At 46.0% G+C, this 20,052-nt stretch overlaps 1 protein-coding gene across 1 annotated transcript in view; it reads left to right on the top strand.

Annotated features, from left to right (window-relative positions):
- Positions 1-9,990: 9,990 nt before the first annotated feature.
- LOC307139566 (cadherin-1-like) overlaps positions 9,991-20,052 on the top strand; it is a gene marked incomplete at its 3' end in the record, with an annotated part of 29,243 nt that continues 19,181 nt past the window's right edge. Inside the window, exons 1-2 of the mRNA XM_079838575.1 lie at positions 9,991-10,123; positions 13,293-13,407. Coding sequence (XP_079694701.1) covers positions 10,076-10,123; positions 13,293-13,407 — 163 coding nt within the window. The 5' untranslated portion in view covers positions 9,991-10,075. The remainder of the gene's footprint in view (positions 10,124-13,292; positions 13,408-20,052) is intronic.

Genomic DNA, 20,052 nt, shown 5'->3' with positions numbered 1-20,052 from the left:
GTGTGTGTGTGTGTGTGTGTGTGTGTGTGCGTGCGTGCGTGCGTGCGTGCGTGCGTGCGTGCGTGCGTGCGTGCGTGCGTGCGTGCGTGCGTGCGTGTGCGTGCGTGCGTGCGTGCGTGCGTGCGTGCGTGCGTGCGTGCGTATGTGCGTGCGTGCGTGCGTGCGTGCGTGTGTGTGTTCTGTATTCAGTTGTATATTAAAACCCGTCTTTATGGAAGCCCTGGATCTCCTCTTCTCTGCTGCACCACATGACCGTAACAGAACAATGGACCCAAACTGCCAGGACTTCCATTCAAAAGATGGATACCTTCGACACCCTTATCTCTCTCGTGTCCCCTCTTGGATGCACGTCGGTGGTGGATCGCCTGTGGGGCCTCAGGCAAGATGGTCGCCCGCTGGAGAGGTACGTGGAGGAGTTTGCTGAGCTATCATCTTTGGTGAACTGGCCAGATGCACCGCTTCCTGTTGGGCCTGGACAAGGATACAATTCGCTTCATTGAACCTGCCTGTTCCTTCTCCCTTGTAGAAACCATTAATCTGATTCTGTTTTTAAAATGTTCCAATTTCAAAATTCAGGAGGTTAAAAGCCAAGGGTGTCATCCTCGTCCAGTCCCCACAGAAAAACAGGCAGCCTGGTCAGTTCAACCATCACCAGCTCCCTAAACATATAATAATAATAATAATAATAATAATACATTTTATTTGTAACGCACTTTACATTAAACAAAACCTCAAAGTGCTACAGATTTAAAACAAAAAAATAAAATAAATAAGAATAAATTAAACAGAAAAATAAAAGTAACAAATTAATCAAAAGCTCTGCTAAAAAGGTGGGTTTTAAGACCAGATTTAAAAACATCAACAGTCTATGGGATCCGCAAGTGGTCAGGGAGAGCATTCCACAGACGAGGGGCTGCTGAGCAGAAGGCCCGATCTCCCATAGTACAGAGTTTGGTCGTGGGAGTTTTAAGAAGACATGTTGAAACAGACCGGAGGTTATGTGTGTATGTTTGTGTGGTGAGGAGTTCCTTGAGATAGGTGGGTGCGTCACCATGTTTGCATTGATGAGTGAGGAGGGAGATCTTATACTCAATCCTGAACGAGACAGGAAGCCAGTGGAGTGATTTGAGAATGGGGGTGATATGGTCGTATTTGCGCACCCTCATCAGGATCCTAGCAGCGCTGTTCTGAATACATTGCAGCTTCTGGAGATTTTTTCCAGGGATCCCGATACGGAGTGCATTGCAGTAGTCCAGCCTGGAGGCGACAAAGGCGTGGACAAGCTTCTCCGCATCTGCCAGTGTTCGTAAGGGACGAAGTTTGGCAATGTTTCTGAGGTGGAAGAAGGGGGTCTTACACAGATGTTTGATGTGAGCTTCAAAAGTAAGTTGGGATTCCATTCTGACCCCCAGGTTGGTGACTGATGGAGAAAGTGGAATGTCCTGATCAAAGAAAGCAATGCTGGTGATAACGGATTTCCATACCTGAAGTGGAGTGCCGACTAGGATTGCATCAGTCTTGGAGCTATTTAGCTGCAGAAAGTTTTGCTTCATCCACGCCTTTATCTCATCCAGGCAAGTGATCAAAGTGGATGGAGTGAGGTCAGCAGAGGGGGAAGAATTTGTCCTAAGGTAAAGTTGAATGTCATCAGCATAGCAGTGAAAAGAAATCCCATGCCGGCTGATGACACGGCCGAGGGGGAGCATGTAGAGGATGAACAGGATGGGGCCGAGCACTGAGCCTTGAGGGACACCGCAGATGACGCTGTGAGACAGGGATGTAGCTTCTCCCAACGCAACATGTTCAGTTCTCCCAGTGAGATACGATGAGAACCAGTTGTGGACAGTGTCAGAGCCCGATGGTGGAATGTAAACGGTGAAGGAGGATGTTATGATCAACCGTATCGAAAGCTGCAGATAAGTCCAGCAGGACGAGAAAGGATAGGGAACCGGCATCTGCCGCCATCAAAAGGTCGTTTGTGACCCTGACCAAAGCTGTTTCTGTGCTGTGTCCTGTGCGGAAACCAGACTGAAATTTCTCATACAGATTGTTTTGTTTTAAATGGACCTGAAGCTGTGCAGCAACAACTTTTTCCAGCACCTTAGAGAGGAATGGAAGGTTGGAGATGGGTCTCTAGTTGTCAGTAATATCTGGGTCTAAAGTGGGTTTTTTAAGAAGTGGTCTGATGATAGCCGTTTTGAGTGATGAAGGAACATGGCCAGCCTGGAGCGAATGATTAATGATCTTGGTTATAAGGGGACTTAAGACACAGAGGTTAGATTTTACCAAGGCTGTGGGAAAAGGATCCAGTGCACAGGTGGAGGGTTTCATCTTTCTGATGTCCTCAACCTCGCACTGTGTGATGATGGAGAAGCAGCAGAGATGTTGGAAAGTCCCAGGCTGTGGATCAACAGTCGGGACAGGCAGAGCGGAGGTGCTAGAAAGATGTAAGTGGATGTTGTCTACTTTGTTCCTAAAAAAGGTCATGAACTTATTGCACCTCTCTTCTGTGGAAAACTACACCTTCAAACTACCATTGGTCTGTTGTGATTGCATGATAAAGGCTGATTTATACTTTGTGTCGGACCTGCGCCGTAGCCTCTACGCCGTGGGCTACGCGTCAATTTTCATTTATACCCTCTGCATGTGTAACTGCACGTCGACATAAATCAGCCTTTATTATGCAATCATCACAGACCAATGGTAGTTTGAAGGTGTTTTCCAGCCAGAACAAACTTTTCCAGAAAGTTACCTTTGGTAAATTGGTTTGAACTGCCAACAAACTTCATTTTGGCCTGATTTTGTTCGAAATGACGACACACCAGTTTATTCTTCGATTTCACTTGAAGTATATCAGGGCCTTAAAGGGCACATTGCAGGTTACATTTTTTTTTAGATTAATATATAACCTTGTATGAAAATACCATATGAAAAGGTAGTGTAGGATTTAAAATGTTTTAAAAAGACATAAGAGCATAAATTTAGAAGATAAAGAGGCCATTTCGTTGGCCGCTTGGAAAAAGCGCTTTTTTTTTTCAACGTCGCGTCATATTACGTCACGAGAGGGAGTGGTTCGCCGAGCTCTGTGTTGGCTCAGTGCAGAATAGGTTGGTATTCAGTAGAGTCTGTGTATTTTCGGTAGTTTTTCTATTCCAATTTATCATTGTCATGGTAAATTATTATCCAGCCTGTCAGGGCATCGAGTCCACAGGTTTCCTAAAAAAAAAAAATAAGTTAGGAATTCTGCATGGTGGCGTTTTGTGCAGGTGAAGAAACGGGACTTCCCTTCGCGCATCTGCTTCAAAACACACGGTGGTGTGTATAGTGCTTTAGACCGGAGGATTATCATCCCGGCGATTATGATGGAGTCAAACATTGTTATACTCATGTAAGGCCGGCTACACACTGGCTGCATGACGTGAGCGTGGCGTTTTCTATCTGTAGACCGGCTACACACTGCAAGCGGGGCGTTTCTGTTGCGTTTCAGCTGCGTGGCGTTTTCTGTGTCTTTGCACACCAGAAGCGTGTCTGACGCGGCGCTGCTGCTGCTAGGTGACGTAGTGGAAGGCCTATACTTCATGTTAAACATAAAATATATAAATAAATATATAGCCTACTGATACAGCAAAGACAACGTCAGCACTCGGCAGTATTGACGGCCGAATAGGCTACAAAATATTTTGTTCTGCATTGGCAGGTGCAATATTTGAAAATCGATAATGTATCATTTTTTTTTTTATTACAATTATATCTGCATTTATGTCAAATCCTAGGGACTTTCACACATAAAAATGTCATTTAGTAATATGTATTCGTGTCAAAATGACAAACAGCTTTTCCTATTCTATTTTGCCTGGAAACGCTTCCAACACTCTTGCGTGTCGCAACAGTTCTATTTCTAGCATGTGCTTTCGGCGCGGCTGGTGTGTAGCTTGCCTAAGGATGAATAAACATCCACACGCGATGCTTCTTTGCCGTCGTGTTTACATTAATGAATACAAAGTATGTACATTAACACAAATGAATACAGTCTCACACTTTTTCGAAAAAAGTTCTGAATTATGTGATATTTTATTCATGCCATGTATGCACATTCAAGTTCACTCAAATGCATACTCATAACGTCATATACATCCTCACACTAGCGGTGAATCGGCACGAAATAAACCCATAATACAGAATTAATGAATAAAGGCTAAACACAATAACACAACGTTACTGTCTGTGGTTCGGCGGCCGGCGGGAGATGTGACGGTCCCGGATCCGTCAGAGATGTAGCTCGGAGAAAACGTGAACTGTGCACCGTGGCGTGAGCCTTGTAAGTTACCAAATCAGTCGCGATGAGAAACCGCTAACGTTATATCACATAACTTAGTGTGAACGGATATTAACGAGAGTGACTTTTCCTGACGGTCAAGCCTATAAGTTTCTGTTATTGGTAAGTAAATCAATAACCTACTAGATGACAACGTTACCAGCTTTGCTATTGCCTGATACATGATAATAATCAGTACAGTGTTGTGATCTGAGCACAGTGATCATATAGTTAGCTAGCTTTATCTAGCTAACACTGGTCTCTCTCTGAGACACCTGCCGCTGTTCTCCACTGTTTCTCCTCACATAAATACTCAATCTGTCTCCTGTAATCGTTGTTCTGTCTAATCCTGGTCTGTCCCTAATTGTGTGTCATAATTGTATGGCTGTGGTCTGCCATATGAGTATTAATAAACATTTATAATGTCCTCAGCGTCCGAGCTGTCATTGCGATCCATTGTTTTCCTATCGTTGAGATTAACCGCACTCCCTATCGTTATGTCACGTCCGGTTTTGTCATTTTTTAGATGCGGAAGTAAAATTCTCACAAAAACGACTCCAAAAGCCTTATTAGTATATTTTAAAGAAAATCTAGTTCCTACATTATTTTTCTATACATTGACTCACTGGAGTCTCTAACCTGCAATATGCCCTTTAAAACAGAACAACCGAGTAGACTTTCAGCTGAAATACAAAGTTCAGTCATGAAACTCTATTAATCATCGATTGGTTCTTTCAGTTCTACGACCAGAGCCGGCTCTCCCTATAAGCGAACTAAGCGGCTGCTTAGGGCCCCGCCGCCACTAGGGGGCCCCCTAACTACAGATTGCACTCGCCAGCGTCGCCGCAGTTTATCACGCAAGACGCTCAATTCGCGTCATTGGCACCGTGCGAAAAGCGCCTTCCGCGCCGCGGGACCTCTAGACGCGCGTCAACTAGACATGTGCCGGTAAACGGTAATACGATATACCGCAATAATGAACATGCACAATATTGTTATCGTGGGCACTTCAAAATACCGTGAATAATTATTTATTATTAATAATTCAGATTTTTAGAATGAATTTTAAGAATACTTTACCCATCAACCGTTTAAAATTAACAACACGTCAAAGAGGAACACGCACTGATGTAAATAGACCGTGCATGAGCCGAGCACATGGCGGGATGAGGAGACACGCTGAAGTGCACATTCATTCTTTGACAGCAGAGGGCGCTAACGGAACAGCAGAAATGCAGCCGTTTCCCCAGTAATCACATAACCTAATACATAATACTTAAAGACTTAAGGCTATTCATTTTCAAACTTGCATTTTATATTTTAATCTGGACTAAATTACATGCCCTAGATATTGTTTGAATATGTTCTGACTGTTGTTCAATCACACACACTTTAAGGCTCCAGTATTTAACATTAGTTCATTCATTAACAAACTGACAATGAAAAATACTTCTAAAGCATGTATTAATCTTAGTTAAATGTACATTTCAGCATACCTATTGTTCTTTATAATTCTTTTGCACTTTAATCTGTTTTAAATATTTGTTTACTTTATACATTTTTGTGTGTTGCTTTACTGTATTTAAATGTTTGGTTCTTTTGTTATAAGAAAGTGATTTAACCTGTTGTAGTATGACACCACTTTCAATATCATGATAATACCGTATACCGTGATAAAAGCTTCAGCAATTAATCGCAACATGAAAATTTGATACCGGCACATGCCTAGCGTCAACGCGCCTTTCCATTGACTTAACATTGAAATCAAATCACTCGCGCCAGACACTCTATTTGCGTTTGGTGTGAACGCAGCATAACGTTAGCTGTCCGTCTATTATGCTGAATCAACATTGCTTGCGCTATGGTCCAGCCGTCGGCCCCAGCTCTGGGCTACAGACCGCGTAGAGACAGACCCACCTCCTGTGAATGTATTTTCTTTTTAACAGTTAACGTTACATGACCTACACTAGTTCTGGGAAAGAAAAAAACGAAAAATCTTTGTCTCAATAGACGCTTATTACAATAAAAAAATAGTTTAAGAATATTCGAGAGAAAGAAAGTAATAGGAAGAGAGAGCAATCATTTGACAGTCAAAATCAAAATGAAGTTTAAAATAAAGCGGTTAAATACAAGCTTTTTCTTATGGTCTTAATTGAATAGGCAATTAAAGATTATTAATAAATATTAATCTATATACTATTATGAAATATTTTATTTAGGCTATTGTTAAGCTAAATCGCCCAGACCATTTAAACCTAAAGAAAACACAGTGTCCTCTCTGAAACATTATTGAATGATGATCGATACAAGACACCTAAAAGCAAAATGGATTTGTGGTAAATTTTAGTAAAGAACACTGTAAAAAAAAGGTCCCCAATTGAAAATTTTCTAGTGAGCGATCACATCTAAATTTTTCAGTTGGCCAAATTGAATTAATGTGAATTGATGCATTTTAATTCAATTAAATTTCAAGAAATTAAATTTGGCCAACTGAAAATTTTAGATGTGATCGCTCACTAGAAAATTTTCAATTGGGCACCTGATTTTTTTTTTTTACAGTGAATGTATTACTGTATGTAATCATAAAAGGTAAAAAATATCTCACTCCATGCTGTGAAGGTTTAAAATATGAACAGTATGTAAGAGTTAATCAACCAATAATTAAATAATATAATTTAACATTGGATTTCTTTTAATTTACCCTTAACATAATTGTAAAAAACTAAATGTCACTTTCTCAGGAGGAGCCATTCTTAAATATTTTGGTGGTCGTGGAGAAACATTTCATGAGGCTGACACCAGAGATGACACAAGGAAATATTTCCCACTGCCTTTCTTTTGAATAGTTTTGTGCGCAACTTCAACATAGCTAATTTCTCCTCTTGCCAATAAAAAATTTAGTTTTATAATCATAATTCACTATGTTGTCTAATTGTACTTTAATATTAATTTAAAATTAATGTGTTTTATCTACTCTGCATACTGTATTTATTATTAATTATATTGTAATCTCAACAGCTGGAGGAGGTGACTCTACTGCTGCTTCAGTAGAGCATAGCGAGCCGCATACCACTATGGCTAATGTAGTAAGTTAGCTATATATTGTTAATGCTAAATTATTAATATTTATTTCTTTACAACAAATTGACCTTAAATTTGCAAATCTATAATCTTTACTTTTACAGTTTCAGTGAGTGTACTTTAATAAGCAGTAAAATAATTGTAGGCAATCATGTTAAAAGATATACAGATGAAATATGTAAGTGTTAGATTGTATACAGTTGCTGGTTTGCAGTGCAATACTCCATTATTCACTGCAAGGCAGGGCCCCAAAATTATCCTGCTTAGGGCCCCCAGATTTACAGAGCCGGCCCTGTCTATGACACCAACCAATCGGAGGTACTTCCTCATCTACGTGGGTTTACTTATACCGTATCCTAGCAGCTATCCGCATGCTGCGCAATTATGAGAACTCCGATAATCCCACCCCCTCCACAGCGCCCCCTGTAGAGATCTGCTTGGGGTTACATCTTGTTATCTTGACTAAGCTGAACATTATGTATTTGCTCAGCAGCAGCAGCAGCAGCGTAGCAGATCTCGTCCGCCAAAATCAAGCCTATGTACATTCCATGCTCTATGCTAATAAAATGCTGGTTGAATCTATTTCACTCCGAGAGTTGTCATGATTTAATTGAATTTAGCTGTTTTTGGAATTATTATCATTTCATTTTCTGCTCAGATTTTCTACATTAAAAAAAAAAAAAAAGTACTATAGAAATGCAATGACATTTGCCTTTGTTTTGAATGTGTTTTTAACTATTTTGAAAGCAGTGAGCTATAGCATTTGAAAAATGTGCTGCACATATATAGTGTTTTTCAGGTGATGGCGTATGAGGAACAAAAAAGTTCATGGGTTTTGGATGTGGTCATTAAATGCATGTTGTGTGAAAGCAATGAAAAATTATTCACAGTTTGGTCTGTACAGACTTCTGTTTTGCTGAATGTGTGAAGAGTTTTGACAATGTTCACACAGATCCGCGGAACTACAAAAAATACTGTATTATGCATGCTTTCAAAAACGTGCACTTGGAAACCTATTTCTCAGGCCACCAACACACTGGTGTCGTGTAAATGAACGGCCAGAATGCATTGGGTTTTTTTTTTTTTTTTTAGTTAATAACTAATTATTCTTTTCAATGGAAAGAAATCAATCAAAAACTTACTTAAGCCTGTCAATGGCTTTCTTCTAGAGCTGCTGTGCAGCCAAAACATTGTTACATTAATTTCTTGTTATCACTGTAAAGCTGCTTTAAAACTATCTATTGTAAAAAGTGCTATATAAATGAAAGTGACTTGACATCAGGGTCATACCACTATTCTTTACATGAAGTGCCATGGGGTATTTAATGGGGTAAATAGGGCCTTGGTTTAATGTCTCATCCAAACGACGATGCTCTAAAGCGTCACTATACTGGGACCCAGACAGACCACAGGTAAACACCTCACTAACACCTCTTGTGTGCGTGAGACATCATTTGAGATTTGTGAACACACAACAGGATCGAGTACACGAGATAAGCATGAGGTTTTGAAATGGTGACTAGCAGAGTTTTTTGCAAAGATGTTTATCTGAAGTTCTTTTATTTGTAGTTAATTGTTCTGCACTTTTGCACGTTGAAACGTTTTTTTTTTTTTAACAAAAGCAATTCAATTGATTGACTTGTTTGCAGTAAATGCATTGTCTGCTGGTTTATTTAGCTACTTTTCAGAACACCACATTAATTATACCACTTACTGTAAGACTTTGAATATTAAAGTGCAAATGAACACCTGAGCACTCTTGTGGGTTTGCTACTGTTACAATTAAAAACTGTAGAGGGCTAAAAACATGCCAGGAAGACATTGATGTAAGCAACACAGCTATAGCTAATAAAATTGATGAAGGGTGTGTTAGATTTATAGTGTGTGAATTATCAAGCATTGACAATAGTCAATCATATTGGCGGCAAATAAAATTCTGCTTAGGGCCCCATAAAGGTTTGGGCTGATCCTCACAGACTTCTGTTTCGCTGACTTTGTGAAGTGACAGTGGTTTCAGTTTTGACCAATGCGTGTCAGCAACTGAAAAAAAAAGGTGAGAATAACAGTTTGGGCTACAATGTTAATGCTGACAGTAGATAGATTTTTGGAAAAATACTTCAGTATAGAATGATTCTTGTTAAAAAAGAGAAAGAAAAGCGTAAACTGCTGTTTTGACCAGAATGTTTTGTATAGACAATGCTAAAATTATGTATAATTGTGTCACCATTACTGTTACTGCTTACAACACTGTTACACTTGTTACTTTTAAACTTTTTATGGACGTATTTTGTTTTGAGCCCAGAAACTACCTTTGAGGTTATTGAAAATGCTAATAGATACAGCTTTCTGAAGATATCACAGACCTCCTTGTGTCCATTCAAGTCATAACAATACTGTACTACATTGTGAAATACTGCTACTGTACCCTTCACTCACTGAGAAATGTAGGAAGTTAAAATTTTTAGTTTAATAATGTTATTTATTTTCTAGTAAATATATATTTGAAAGCCCTTTACATCACTCCATATGCCACACCCTTAGACAACCCCGCCCCCTAAAATGATTTCAAATGTCACATGTGAGGGTATTTGTGCAACTCAAGCAATTAAATAGTTGTGCTGTCTTAAAAACCAACAAGGAAGTAAGACCTGAAGGACCTTTCGAGACATTTTGCTTCAAATGGACACAATGAAGATGCGATTGGGAGTTATTATTTTCCTCTGTAAGGTAGGACTTTATCAAGTCTTTATTAGTGTGTGATAGTGCTCATCATGTTCAGAGAATACTTATCTTTATTTTTATCTCATGAAAAGATGATTTTATTTGACGTTATAAATGTATGTTCTTTAATATGTTTTTAAAAAGTTGTAGAGTTAAATATTAAAAAGCTAAAAATCATGACATCTTCAACTAAAAGACAATATCAAGCATATAAGGGAAAAAAAAAAAGAAAAGGAAAAAAAATCATCTGTTTTGTTGCTGCTTCCGCTTGTATTTTTATATTATGTGTCACTTTTATGTTGCCAGGGGTAGATTTTATAAAAACTAAAAGGCTTTTTGGTTCTTTTGTTATATTAAGGTCATATTAACTTTTTACTACCTCTTCTTTTTATTGATTTACCATTGTCCCAGACCAAAACATTCAATCTAAAAACATGAAAATCTAAATATATTAATTATATAGCCTACATATATTTTTGATAATAGCTTACACATGATTTCTGAAACTATGGTTATGCCTTTTCTCTAAACTTTTCTCTCAATTGTAACCGATACAGGTAAAGTAACAACTTGAGAGCTGTTGCAACATCAAGGACACTGGGAAGGATAGAGAGGTGTTCAATAATACCCCTTTTCCACCAAAGCAGAGCCAGAGCTAGATCGGAGCCAGAGCCTAGTTTCAAATCGGTTCTTTGTGTTTCCACACACAAAGCCCCAGCTCCGAGCCAGGAAAAGTGGTTCTTAAGTAGCACCAAAACATTGCTGGGCTAGAACAGGGCTAGAAGTAAGAACCGATTACGTCAGGCGCTGGGGGCGGAGTCAACAAGACAAACACAAACTTTAGATCCACCATTTTTGAAATAGCAGCTAATGGAGCTAACAGCTGCTGCTCGTTTGTAATCTCCGTCTATACAAATTACGGCGAGCTGCATGAATGCGTTGGATTCGCTGTGTTTGCGTTGTGTTTTGATGCCGATGTAGGATCGTAAAGCCATGTGAATGAATAGTAACGCAACGTTTGCATTGTTGATGGAAGGCTTGTTCGCAGCAGTGCTGTGCAGAGACCGATCGCCGTATGATAACGAGTCCAGCGAGAGCATATGACTCCTTATGCTTTTGATTCACTCATGCGTTTTTTTATATCATACGTGGATCGGTTTGCGCAGTGACGATGCATCTCGAACAAGCCTGGTGTGTTTGTGTTTCCCGCTGCCCAGGGTTGCCAGGTTTTCACAACAAACCCGCCCAATTGCTACTCAAAACAAACCCAATCGCGTTCCAGGGGGGGATTCCCCAGTAAAAATCACATTTGGGGGTAAAATATGTGTTTTTTTGGGACTAAAATTCGCATTCCTGGGGCTAAATATCACATAATTGGGGTCGCTTCATCCCGCGGACATGAAAAAACAGCCCGCGGCAAAACCACATACTTGGCAACATTGCCGCTGCCTTGCTAGCGTAGCTGAGAGAGATGAGACGTATACAGTGACGTAAGACATGGCTCTGTTGTGGCTCTCAGCCCGTGGAAAAGCAAACCGGTTCTTAGAAGGCTCCTCAGTCGAACCAACTATGAACTGGGACTAGCTCTGGCTCTGAATTAGCTCTAGCACTGCTTTGGTGGAAAAGGGGTATAAATAACAGCTGCGAAATATCTGCATGAAATTAAAAGTTTGATCTTGATATAAGAGCAAATATTTAACAATGGACAGCATGCCAAACCTGTTTACCATAATTTGTCAATACTTAGGTCACTTTTTCAAAACTTCACACAATTCTTATTACAAAGTTTTAGCTTGGTACAGCAGTACATTTCACATCCAAAATGCACTAAAATTACCAAAACACTTTATAAAAATCAAATCAAGTCATTCTTCCATAACTCTATCATTCATGGATTATTCAGATTATAAGGGCCATGCGCCGAAGGGATGTAGGCAGCTATTGTATCCGTTGACGCTCTTCTACTTCTGCACTTGAGTCTATGGCAGTATTCAAAGTTGCACATGTTTATGCTAATAACTTTTGAACCATAAGGGCAAGAAACAAAATGATTTTTTCCTCTGATTCCATGACATTCCATGCCTACTTTTTTTTTAAATCCTCCTAGACCGTTGCTCAGATTTTCACGAAAATCTAACCAGATCATCTTCAGACCATGCCGAAAAAAATGTATGGAATTCAAGTTGATTTGTCAAACCGTTCTTGAATAAAATGCTAAATAATTTGACAAAGTGGCCGCAAAAATTTATGTGAGGCTGTATCTCCGCAACACTTTAGCGAATTCTGCCCAAATTTAATGTGTTATGACAACCATGACCTGAGGCGACCTGCACATATTCAGTGCCGTGCCACCTAGTGGTCAGGAGAGGGAAATGGCTATTTGTGCTTATAAATTCTGAACGCTTGGGCCAACATAACCAATCTCTTTAGATTCAGTCCAGCATGTCGAATCGAATGCCATATCGGCCATTTTTTTTCCCGTATCGGCCATTTTTTATTTAGTTGTAAAATGATATATTTTACTAACGCATTGGCACATCATTACAAAACTAGTCAAATGTTATAATTAAATTTGCAAAAATGCAAATAACTATTGATTAAATTATTGAAATGATTCCTTGGGTCATGCCAAGAACAAAGATACAAATTTTGCCATAATCGGCCAATCTTCCTGTCCACTGTTTTGATTTTCTTCCAAAATTGAAATGTATAATTCGGTCACAGTGCCACCTATTGGTCAAAAGTGATAAACCATTAAATCAAATTACTAATGATTGTACTTATGATTTTTTTAGCCATTTGCCTAAAATCATCTTAATATGTCTTTAATTGCTCATTGCTGCAGTTGGTCAGATACTCCCAGCCATGTTGGCATGACTTATCGTGTGTTTGTTCTTGGCCCCGATAATTAATTACTGCTTGCAGATATATTTTTGCATTACGTTTGATTTTGAAGTTTAACAGTCTTGGAAAATAAGTATGTAAATGTGCAAACTGGTCCTGTAATTACATAGAGTTTAGGTTGTGTTTGTGTCCGAGTGAGAAAAGAATTAATGTCATTTGAAAGATATTTTGTGCCAAGGCAAAAATTTGTGATTAATTAATCATATTAATCACAACCTTATATTTCAAGTGTATATGTTACATAAAGAGATTTAATATTGTTTCAAATCAGGTATTTTTGTGTGAATATGCGGAGGGGTATTCATGTACACCTGGCTTTGAGTCGGAGTTGCTGGTTTTTAAAGTGCACAGAGATGACCTTCACCAAGGAGAAAGACTAGGAAGAGGTAGGCTGATCTCTTTAAACAAAACACTAAAGCAAATGAAGATTAAGAATTTAGCATTTGGCTAAATAATATCTCTACACAATGAGATCTTTTTAACTGTGACTTGAACATTTGATTAAATTGTATACATGCACTGTATCTACTAAATGTGCTTTCATTAGTGTTGATGTCACATGTGCTCAGTGTCTGTCCTTGGACTTTTACGCTAAAGTGGTTCCTGTGCTTTATTCGGGAGTACTCACTCACTCGAGGACCACATCAGAGACTTTTTGAACATTGCTAACATCACTGACCTCCCGGACTTTGCTTTGATAGATTTTTTTGCTATGGACAATGCAAATTCATCCGTGATGGTCCTCGAGGGTCACTGAGTGAGTTCCTTGATTATGCCTTTCAGGGAAGCGGCTAAGCATTCACTGTGGGAGTCGCAGAGGGTGAATGTTGCAATTCTACAGGAAAGACTCTGGAGAATTATGTCGACAACAGTGCATTTATTAATAGCTCAGCAAGCTAATAATATACAAAGTAATTTGGCGTAGGCCCCATCCGTAGGCATAATCTGAGGGTATCGGATCTGCAATTCCTGCCTGAAGACGAGAGCAGGGGCGCAGCCGACCCCCCGGGAGGTATGGACAGGACCATCCTGGTGGTGGTGGGGAGGATGGGAGTAATCGTCACTCCAGTATCTGCAAACTCAAACGTGTAAGTACCGAGCTTTTATACAGTGACCATGAGAATATAATTGGATTGGAATGAAGGCAATAAGTGAGTCTTCCCAGCAGAACTTATGCTAGAGCTTTCATTTCCGTCATGGCTGCCACACCAGAGTCTCGTCCCTTCATGGCCGCCAGTTCAAAGTCTTGTCCCGTCAAGGCCGCCATTCCGGAGTCTCGTCTTGGCCGCCAGTCCAGAGTCTCGTCCCGTCTTGGCCGCCAGTCCAGAGTCTCGTCCCGTCATGGCCGCCAGTCCAGAGTCTCGTCCCGTCATGGCCGCCAGTCCAGAGTCTCGTCCCGTCATGGCCGCCATTCCAGAGTCTCGTCCCGTCATGGCCGCCATTCCAGAGTCTCGTCCCGTCATGGCCGCCATTCCAGAGTCTCGTCCCGTCATGGCCGCCATTCCAGAGTCTCGTCCCGTCATGGCCGCCAATCCAGAGTCTCGTCCCGTCATGGCCGCCATTCCAGAGTCTCGTCTCATCATGGCCGCCATTCCAGAGTCTCGTCTCATCATGGCCGCCATTCCAGAGTCTCGTCCCGTCATGGCCGCCATTCCAGAGTCTCGTCCCATCATGGCCGCCATTCCAGAATCTCGTCCCGTCATGGCCGCCATGGCCGCCATTCCAGAATCTCGTCCCGTCATGGCCGCCATTCCAGAGTCTCGTCTCGTCATGGCCGCCATTCCAGAGTCTCGTCCCGTCATGGCCGCCATTCCAGAGTCTCGTCCCATCATGGCCGCCATTCCAGAGTCTCGTCCCATCATGGCCGCCATTCCAGAGTCTCGTCCCGTCATGGCCGCCATTCCAGAGTCTCGTCCCGTCATGGCCGCCATTCCAGAGTCTCGTCCCATCATGGCCGCCATTCCAGAATCTCGTCCCGTCATGGCCGCCATGGCCGCCATTCCAGAATCTCGTCCCGTCATGGCCGCCATTCCAGAGTCTCGTCCCGTCATGGCCGCCATTCCAGAGTCTCGTCCCGTCATGGCCGCCATTCCAGAGTCTCGTCCCGTCATGGCCGCCATTCCAGAGTCTCGTCCCGTCATGGCCGCCATTCCAGAGTCTCGTCCCGTCATGGCCGCCATTCCAGAGTCTCGTCCCGTCATGGCCGCCATTCCAGAGTCTCGTCCCGTCATGGCCGCCATTCCAGAGTCTCGTCTCATCATGGCCGCCATTCCAGAGTCTCGTCTCATCATGGCCGCCATTCCAGAGTCTCGTCCCGTCATGGCCGCCATTCCAGAGTCTCGTCCCATCATGGCCGCCATTCCAGAATCTCGTCCCGTCATGGCCGCCATGGCCGCCATTCCAGAATCTCGTCCCGTCATGGCCGCCATTCCAGAGTCTCGTCTCGTCATGGCCGCCATTCCAGAGTCTCGTCCCGTCATGGCCGCCATTCCAGAGTCTCGTCCCATCATGGCCGCCATTCCAGTGTCTCGTCCCATCATGGCCGCCATTCCAGAGTCTCGTCCCGTCATGGCCGCCATTCCGGAGTCTTGTCCCGTCAAGGCCGCCATTCCGGAGTCTCGTCCCGTCATGGCCGCCATTCCAGAGTCTCGTCCCGTCATGGCCGCCATTCCAGAGTCTCGTCCCGTCATGGCCGCCAGTCCAGAGTCTCGTCCCGTCATGGCCGCCAGTCCAGAGTCTCGTCCCGTCATGGCCGACCATTCCAGAGTCTCGTCCCGTCATGGCCGCCATTCCAGAGTCTCGTCCCGTCATGGCCGCCAGTCCAGAGTCTCGTCCCGTCATGGCCGCCAGTCCAGAGTCTCGTCCCGTCATGGCCGCCATTCCAGAGTCTCGTCCCGTCATGGCCGCCATTCCAGAGTCTCCTCCCGTCATGGCCGCCATTCCAGAGTCTCGTCCCATCATGGCCACCATTCCAGAGTCTCGTCCCATCATGGCCGCCATTCCAGAGTCTCGTCCCATCATGGCCGCCATTCCAGAGTCTCGTCCCGTCATGGCCGCCATTCCAGAGGCTCTTCCCGTCATGGCCGCCATTCCGGAGTCTTTTCCCGTCATGGCCGCTAGTCCGGAGTCTCGTCCCATCATAGCCGCCATTCCGGAGTCTCGTCCCGTCATGGCCGCCATTCCAGAGTCTCGTCCCTTCATGGCCGCCAGTCCAGAGTCTCGTCCCTTTATGGCCACCATTCCAGAGTCTCGTCCCTTCAAGGCCGCCATTCCAGAGTCTCGTCCCTTCATGGCCGCCATTCCAGAGTCTCGTCCCGTCATGGCCACCATTCCAGAGTCTCGTCCCTTCATGGCCGCCATTCCAGAATCCATGGCCACCATTCCAGAGTCTCGTTCCATCATGGCCGCCATTCCAGAGTCTCGTTCCTTCAGGGCCGCCATTCCAGAGTCTCGTCCCTTCATGGCCGCCAGTCCAGAGTCTCGTCCCGTCATTGCCGCCATTCCAGAGTCTCGTCCCGTCATGGCCGCCATTCCAGAGTCTCGTCCCGTCATGGCCGCCATTCCAGAGTCTCGTCCCGTCATGGCCGCCATTCCAGAATCTCGTCCCGTCATGGCCGCCATGGCCGCCATTCCAGAATCTCGTCCCGTCATGGCCGCCATGGCCGCCATGGCCGCCATTCCAGAATCTCGTCCCGTCATGGCCGCCATGGCCGCCATTCCAGAATCTCGTCCCGTCATGGCCGCCATTCCAGAGTCTCGTCTCAACATGGCCGCCATTCCAGAGTCTCGTCCCGTCATGGCCGACCATTCCAGAGTCTCGTCCCGTCATGGCCGCCATTCCAGAGTCTCGTCCCGTCATGGCCGCCAGTCCAGAGTCTCGTCCCGTCATGGCCGCCAGTCCAGAGTCTCGTCCCGTCATGGCCGCCATTCCAGAGTCTCGTCCCGTCATGGCCGCCATTCCAGAGTCTCGTCCCGTCATGGCCGCCATCCCAGAGTCTCGTCCCGTCATGGCCACCATTCCAGAGTCTCGTCCCGTCATGGCTGCCATTCCAGAGTCTCGTCCCGTCATGGCCGCCATTCCAGAGTCTCGTCCCGTCATGGCCACCATTCCAGAGTCTCGTCCCATCATGGCCGCCATTCCAGAGTCTCGTCCCGTCATGGCCGCCATTCCAGAGTCTCCTCCCGTCATGGCCACCATTCCAGAGTCTCGTCCCATCATGGCCGCCATTCCAGAGTCTCGTCCCGTCATGGCCGCCATTCCAGAGTCTCGTCCCGTCATGGCCGCCATTCCGGAGGCTCTTCCCGTCATGGCCGCCATTCCGGAGTCTTTTCCCGTCATGGCCGCTAGTCCGGAGTCTCGTCCCATCATAGCCGCCATTTCGGAGTCTCGTCCCGTCATGGCCGCCATTCCAGAGTCTCGTCCCTTCATGGCCGCCAGTCCAGAGTCTCGTCCCTTTATGGCCACCATTCCAGAGTCTCGTCCCTTCAAGGCCGCCATTCCAGAGTCTCGTCCCTTCATGGCCGCCATTCCAGAGTCTCGTCCCGTCATGGCCACCATTCCAGAGTCTCGTCCCTTCATGGCCGCCATTCCAGAATCCATGGCCACCATTCCAGAGTCTCGTTCCATCATGGCCGCCATTCCAGAGTCTCGTTCCTTCAGGGCCGCCATTCCAGAGTCTCGTCCCTTCATGGCCGCCAGTCCAGAGTCTCGTCCCGTCATTGCCGCCATTCCAGAGTCTCGTCCCGTCATGGCCGCCATTCCAGAGTCTCGTCCCGTCATGGCCGCCATTCCAGAGTCTCGTCCCGTCATGGCCGCCAGTCCAGAGTCTCGTCCCGTCATGGCCGCCAGTCCAGAGTCTCGTCCCGTCATGGCCGCCAGTCCAGAGTCTCGTCCCATCATGGCCGCCATTCCAGAGTCTCGTCCCCTCATGGCCGCTATTCCAGAGTCTCGTCCCATCAGGCCGCCAGTCCAGAGTCTCGTCCCATCATGGCCGCCGTTCCAGAGTCTCGTCCCTTCATGGCTGCCAGTCCGGAGTCTCGTCCCGTCATGGCCGCCATTCCAGAATCCATGGTCGCCATGGCCGCCTGTCCAGAGTCTCGTCCCATCATGGCCGCCGTTCCAGAGTCTCGTCCCTTCATGGCTGCCAGTCCGGAGTCTCGTCCCGTCATGGCCGCCATTCCAGAATCCATGGCCGCCATGGCCGCCTGTCCAGAGTCTCGTCCCGTCATGGCCGCAAGTCCAGAGTCTCGTCCCTTCATGACCGCCATTCCGGAGTCTCGTCCCGTCATGGCCGCCATTCCAGAGTCTCGTCCCGTCATGGCCGCCATTCCAGAGTCTCGTCCCGTCATGGCCGCCATTCCAGAGTCTCCTCCCGTCATGGCCACCATTCCAGAGTCTCGTCCCATCATGGCCGCCATTCCAGAGTCTCGTCCCGTCATGGCCGCCATTCCAGAGTCTCGTCCCGTCATGGCCGCCATTCCAGAGTCTCCTCCCGTCATGGCCACCATTCCAGAGTCTCGTCCCATCATGGCCGCCATTCCAGAGTCTCGTCCCATCATGGCCGCCATTCCAGAGTCTCGTCCCGTCATGGCCGCCATTCCAGAGGCTCTTCCCGTCATGGCCGCCATTCCGGAGTCTTTTCCCGTCATGGCCGCTAGTCCGGAGTCTCGTCCCATCATAGCCGCCATTCCGGAGTCTCGTCCCGTCATGGCCGCCATTCCAGAGTCTCGTCCCTTCATGGCCGCCAGTCCAGAGTCTCGTCCCTTTATGGCCACCATTCCAGAGTCTCGTCCCTTCAAGGCCGCCATTCCAGAGTCTCGTCCCTTCATGGCCGCCATTCCAGAGTCTCGTCCCGTCATGGCCACCATTCCAGAGTCTCGTCCCTTCATGGCCGCCATTCCAGAGTCTCGTCCCTTCATGGCCGCCAGTCCAGAGTCTCGTCCCGTCATTGCCGCCATTCCAGAGTCTCGTCCCGTCATGGCCGCCATTCCAGAGTCTCGTCCCGTCATGGCCGCCATTCCAGAGTCTCGTCCCGTCATGGCCGCCAGTCCAGAGTCTCGTCCCGTCATGGCCGCCAGTCCAGAGTCTCGTCCCGTCATGGCCGCCAGTCCAGAGTCTCGTCCCATCATGGCCGCCATTCCAGAGTCTCGTCCCCTCATGGCCGCTATTCCAGAGTCTCGTCCCATCAGGCCGCCAGTCCAGAGTCTCGTCCCATCATGGCCGCCGTTCCAGAGTCTCGTCCCTTCATGGCTGCCAGTCCGGAGTCTCGTCCCGTCATGGCCGCCATTCCAGAATCCATGGTCGCCATGGCCGCCTGTCCAGAGTCTCGTCCCATCATGGCCGCCGTTCCAGAGTCTCGTCCCTTCATGGCTGACAGTCCGGAGTCTCGTCCCGTCATGGCCGCCATTCCAGAATCCATGGCCGCCATGGCCGCCTGTCCAGAGTCTCGTCCCGTCATGGCCGCAAGTCCAGAGTCTCGTCCCTTCATGACCGCCATTCCGGAGTCTCGTCCCGTCATGGCCGCCATTCCAGAGTCTCGTCCCGTCATGGCCGCCATTCCAGAGTCTCGTCCCGTCATGGCCGCCATTCCAGAGTCTCCTCCCGTCATGGCCACCATTCCAGAGTCTCGTCCCATCATGGCCGCCATTCCAGAGTCTCGTCCCATCATGGCCGCCATTCCAGAGTCTCGTCCCGTCATGGCCGCCATTCCAGAGGCTCTTCCCGTCATGGCCGCCATTCCGGAGTCTTTTCCCGTCATGGCCGCTAGTCCGGAGTCTCGTCCCATCATAGCCGCCATTCCGGAGTCTCGTCCCGTCATGGCCGCCATTCCAGAGTCTCGTCCCTTCATGGCCGCCAGTCCAGAGTCTCGTCCCTTTATGGCCACCATTCCAGAGTCTCGTCCCTTCAAGGCCGCCATTCCAGAGTCTCGTCCCTTCATGGCCGCCATTCCAGAGTCTCGTCCCGTCATGGCCACCATTCCAGAGTCTCGTCCCTTCATGGCCGCCATTCCAGAATCCATGGCCACCATTCC

The sequence above is a fragment of the Gobio gobio genome (assembly GCF_949357685.1).
Source record: "Gobio gobio genome assembly, chromosome: 2".
Taxonomy (NCBI): Eukaryota; Metazoa; Chordata; class Actinopteri; order Cypriniformes; family Gobionidae; genus Gobio; species Gobio gobio.
The sequence above is the reverse complement of the archived record's forward strand: the minus strand, read 5'-3'. Positions and strand labels throughout refer to the sequence as shown.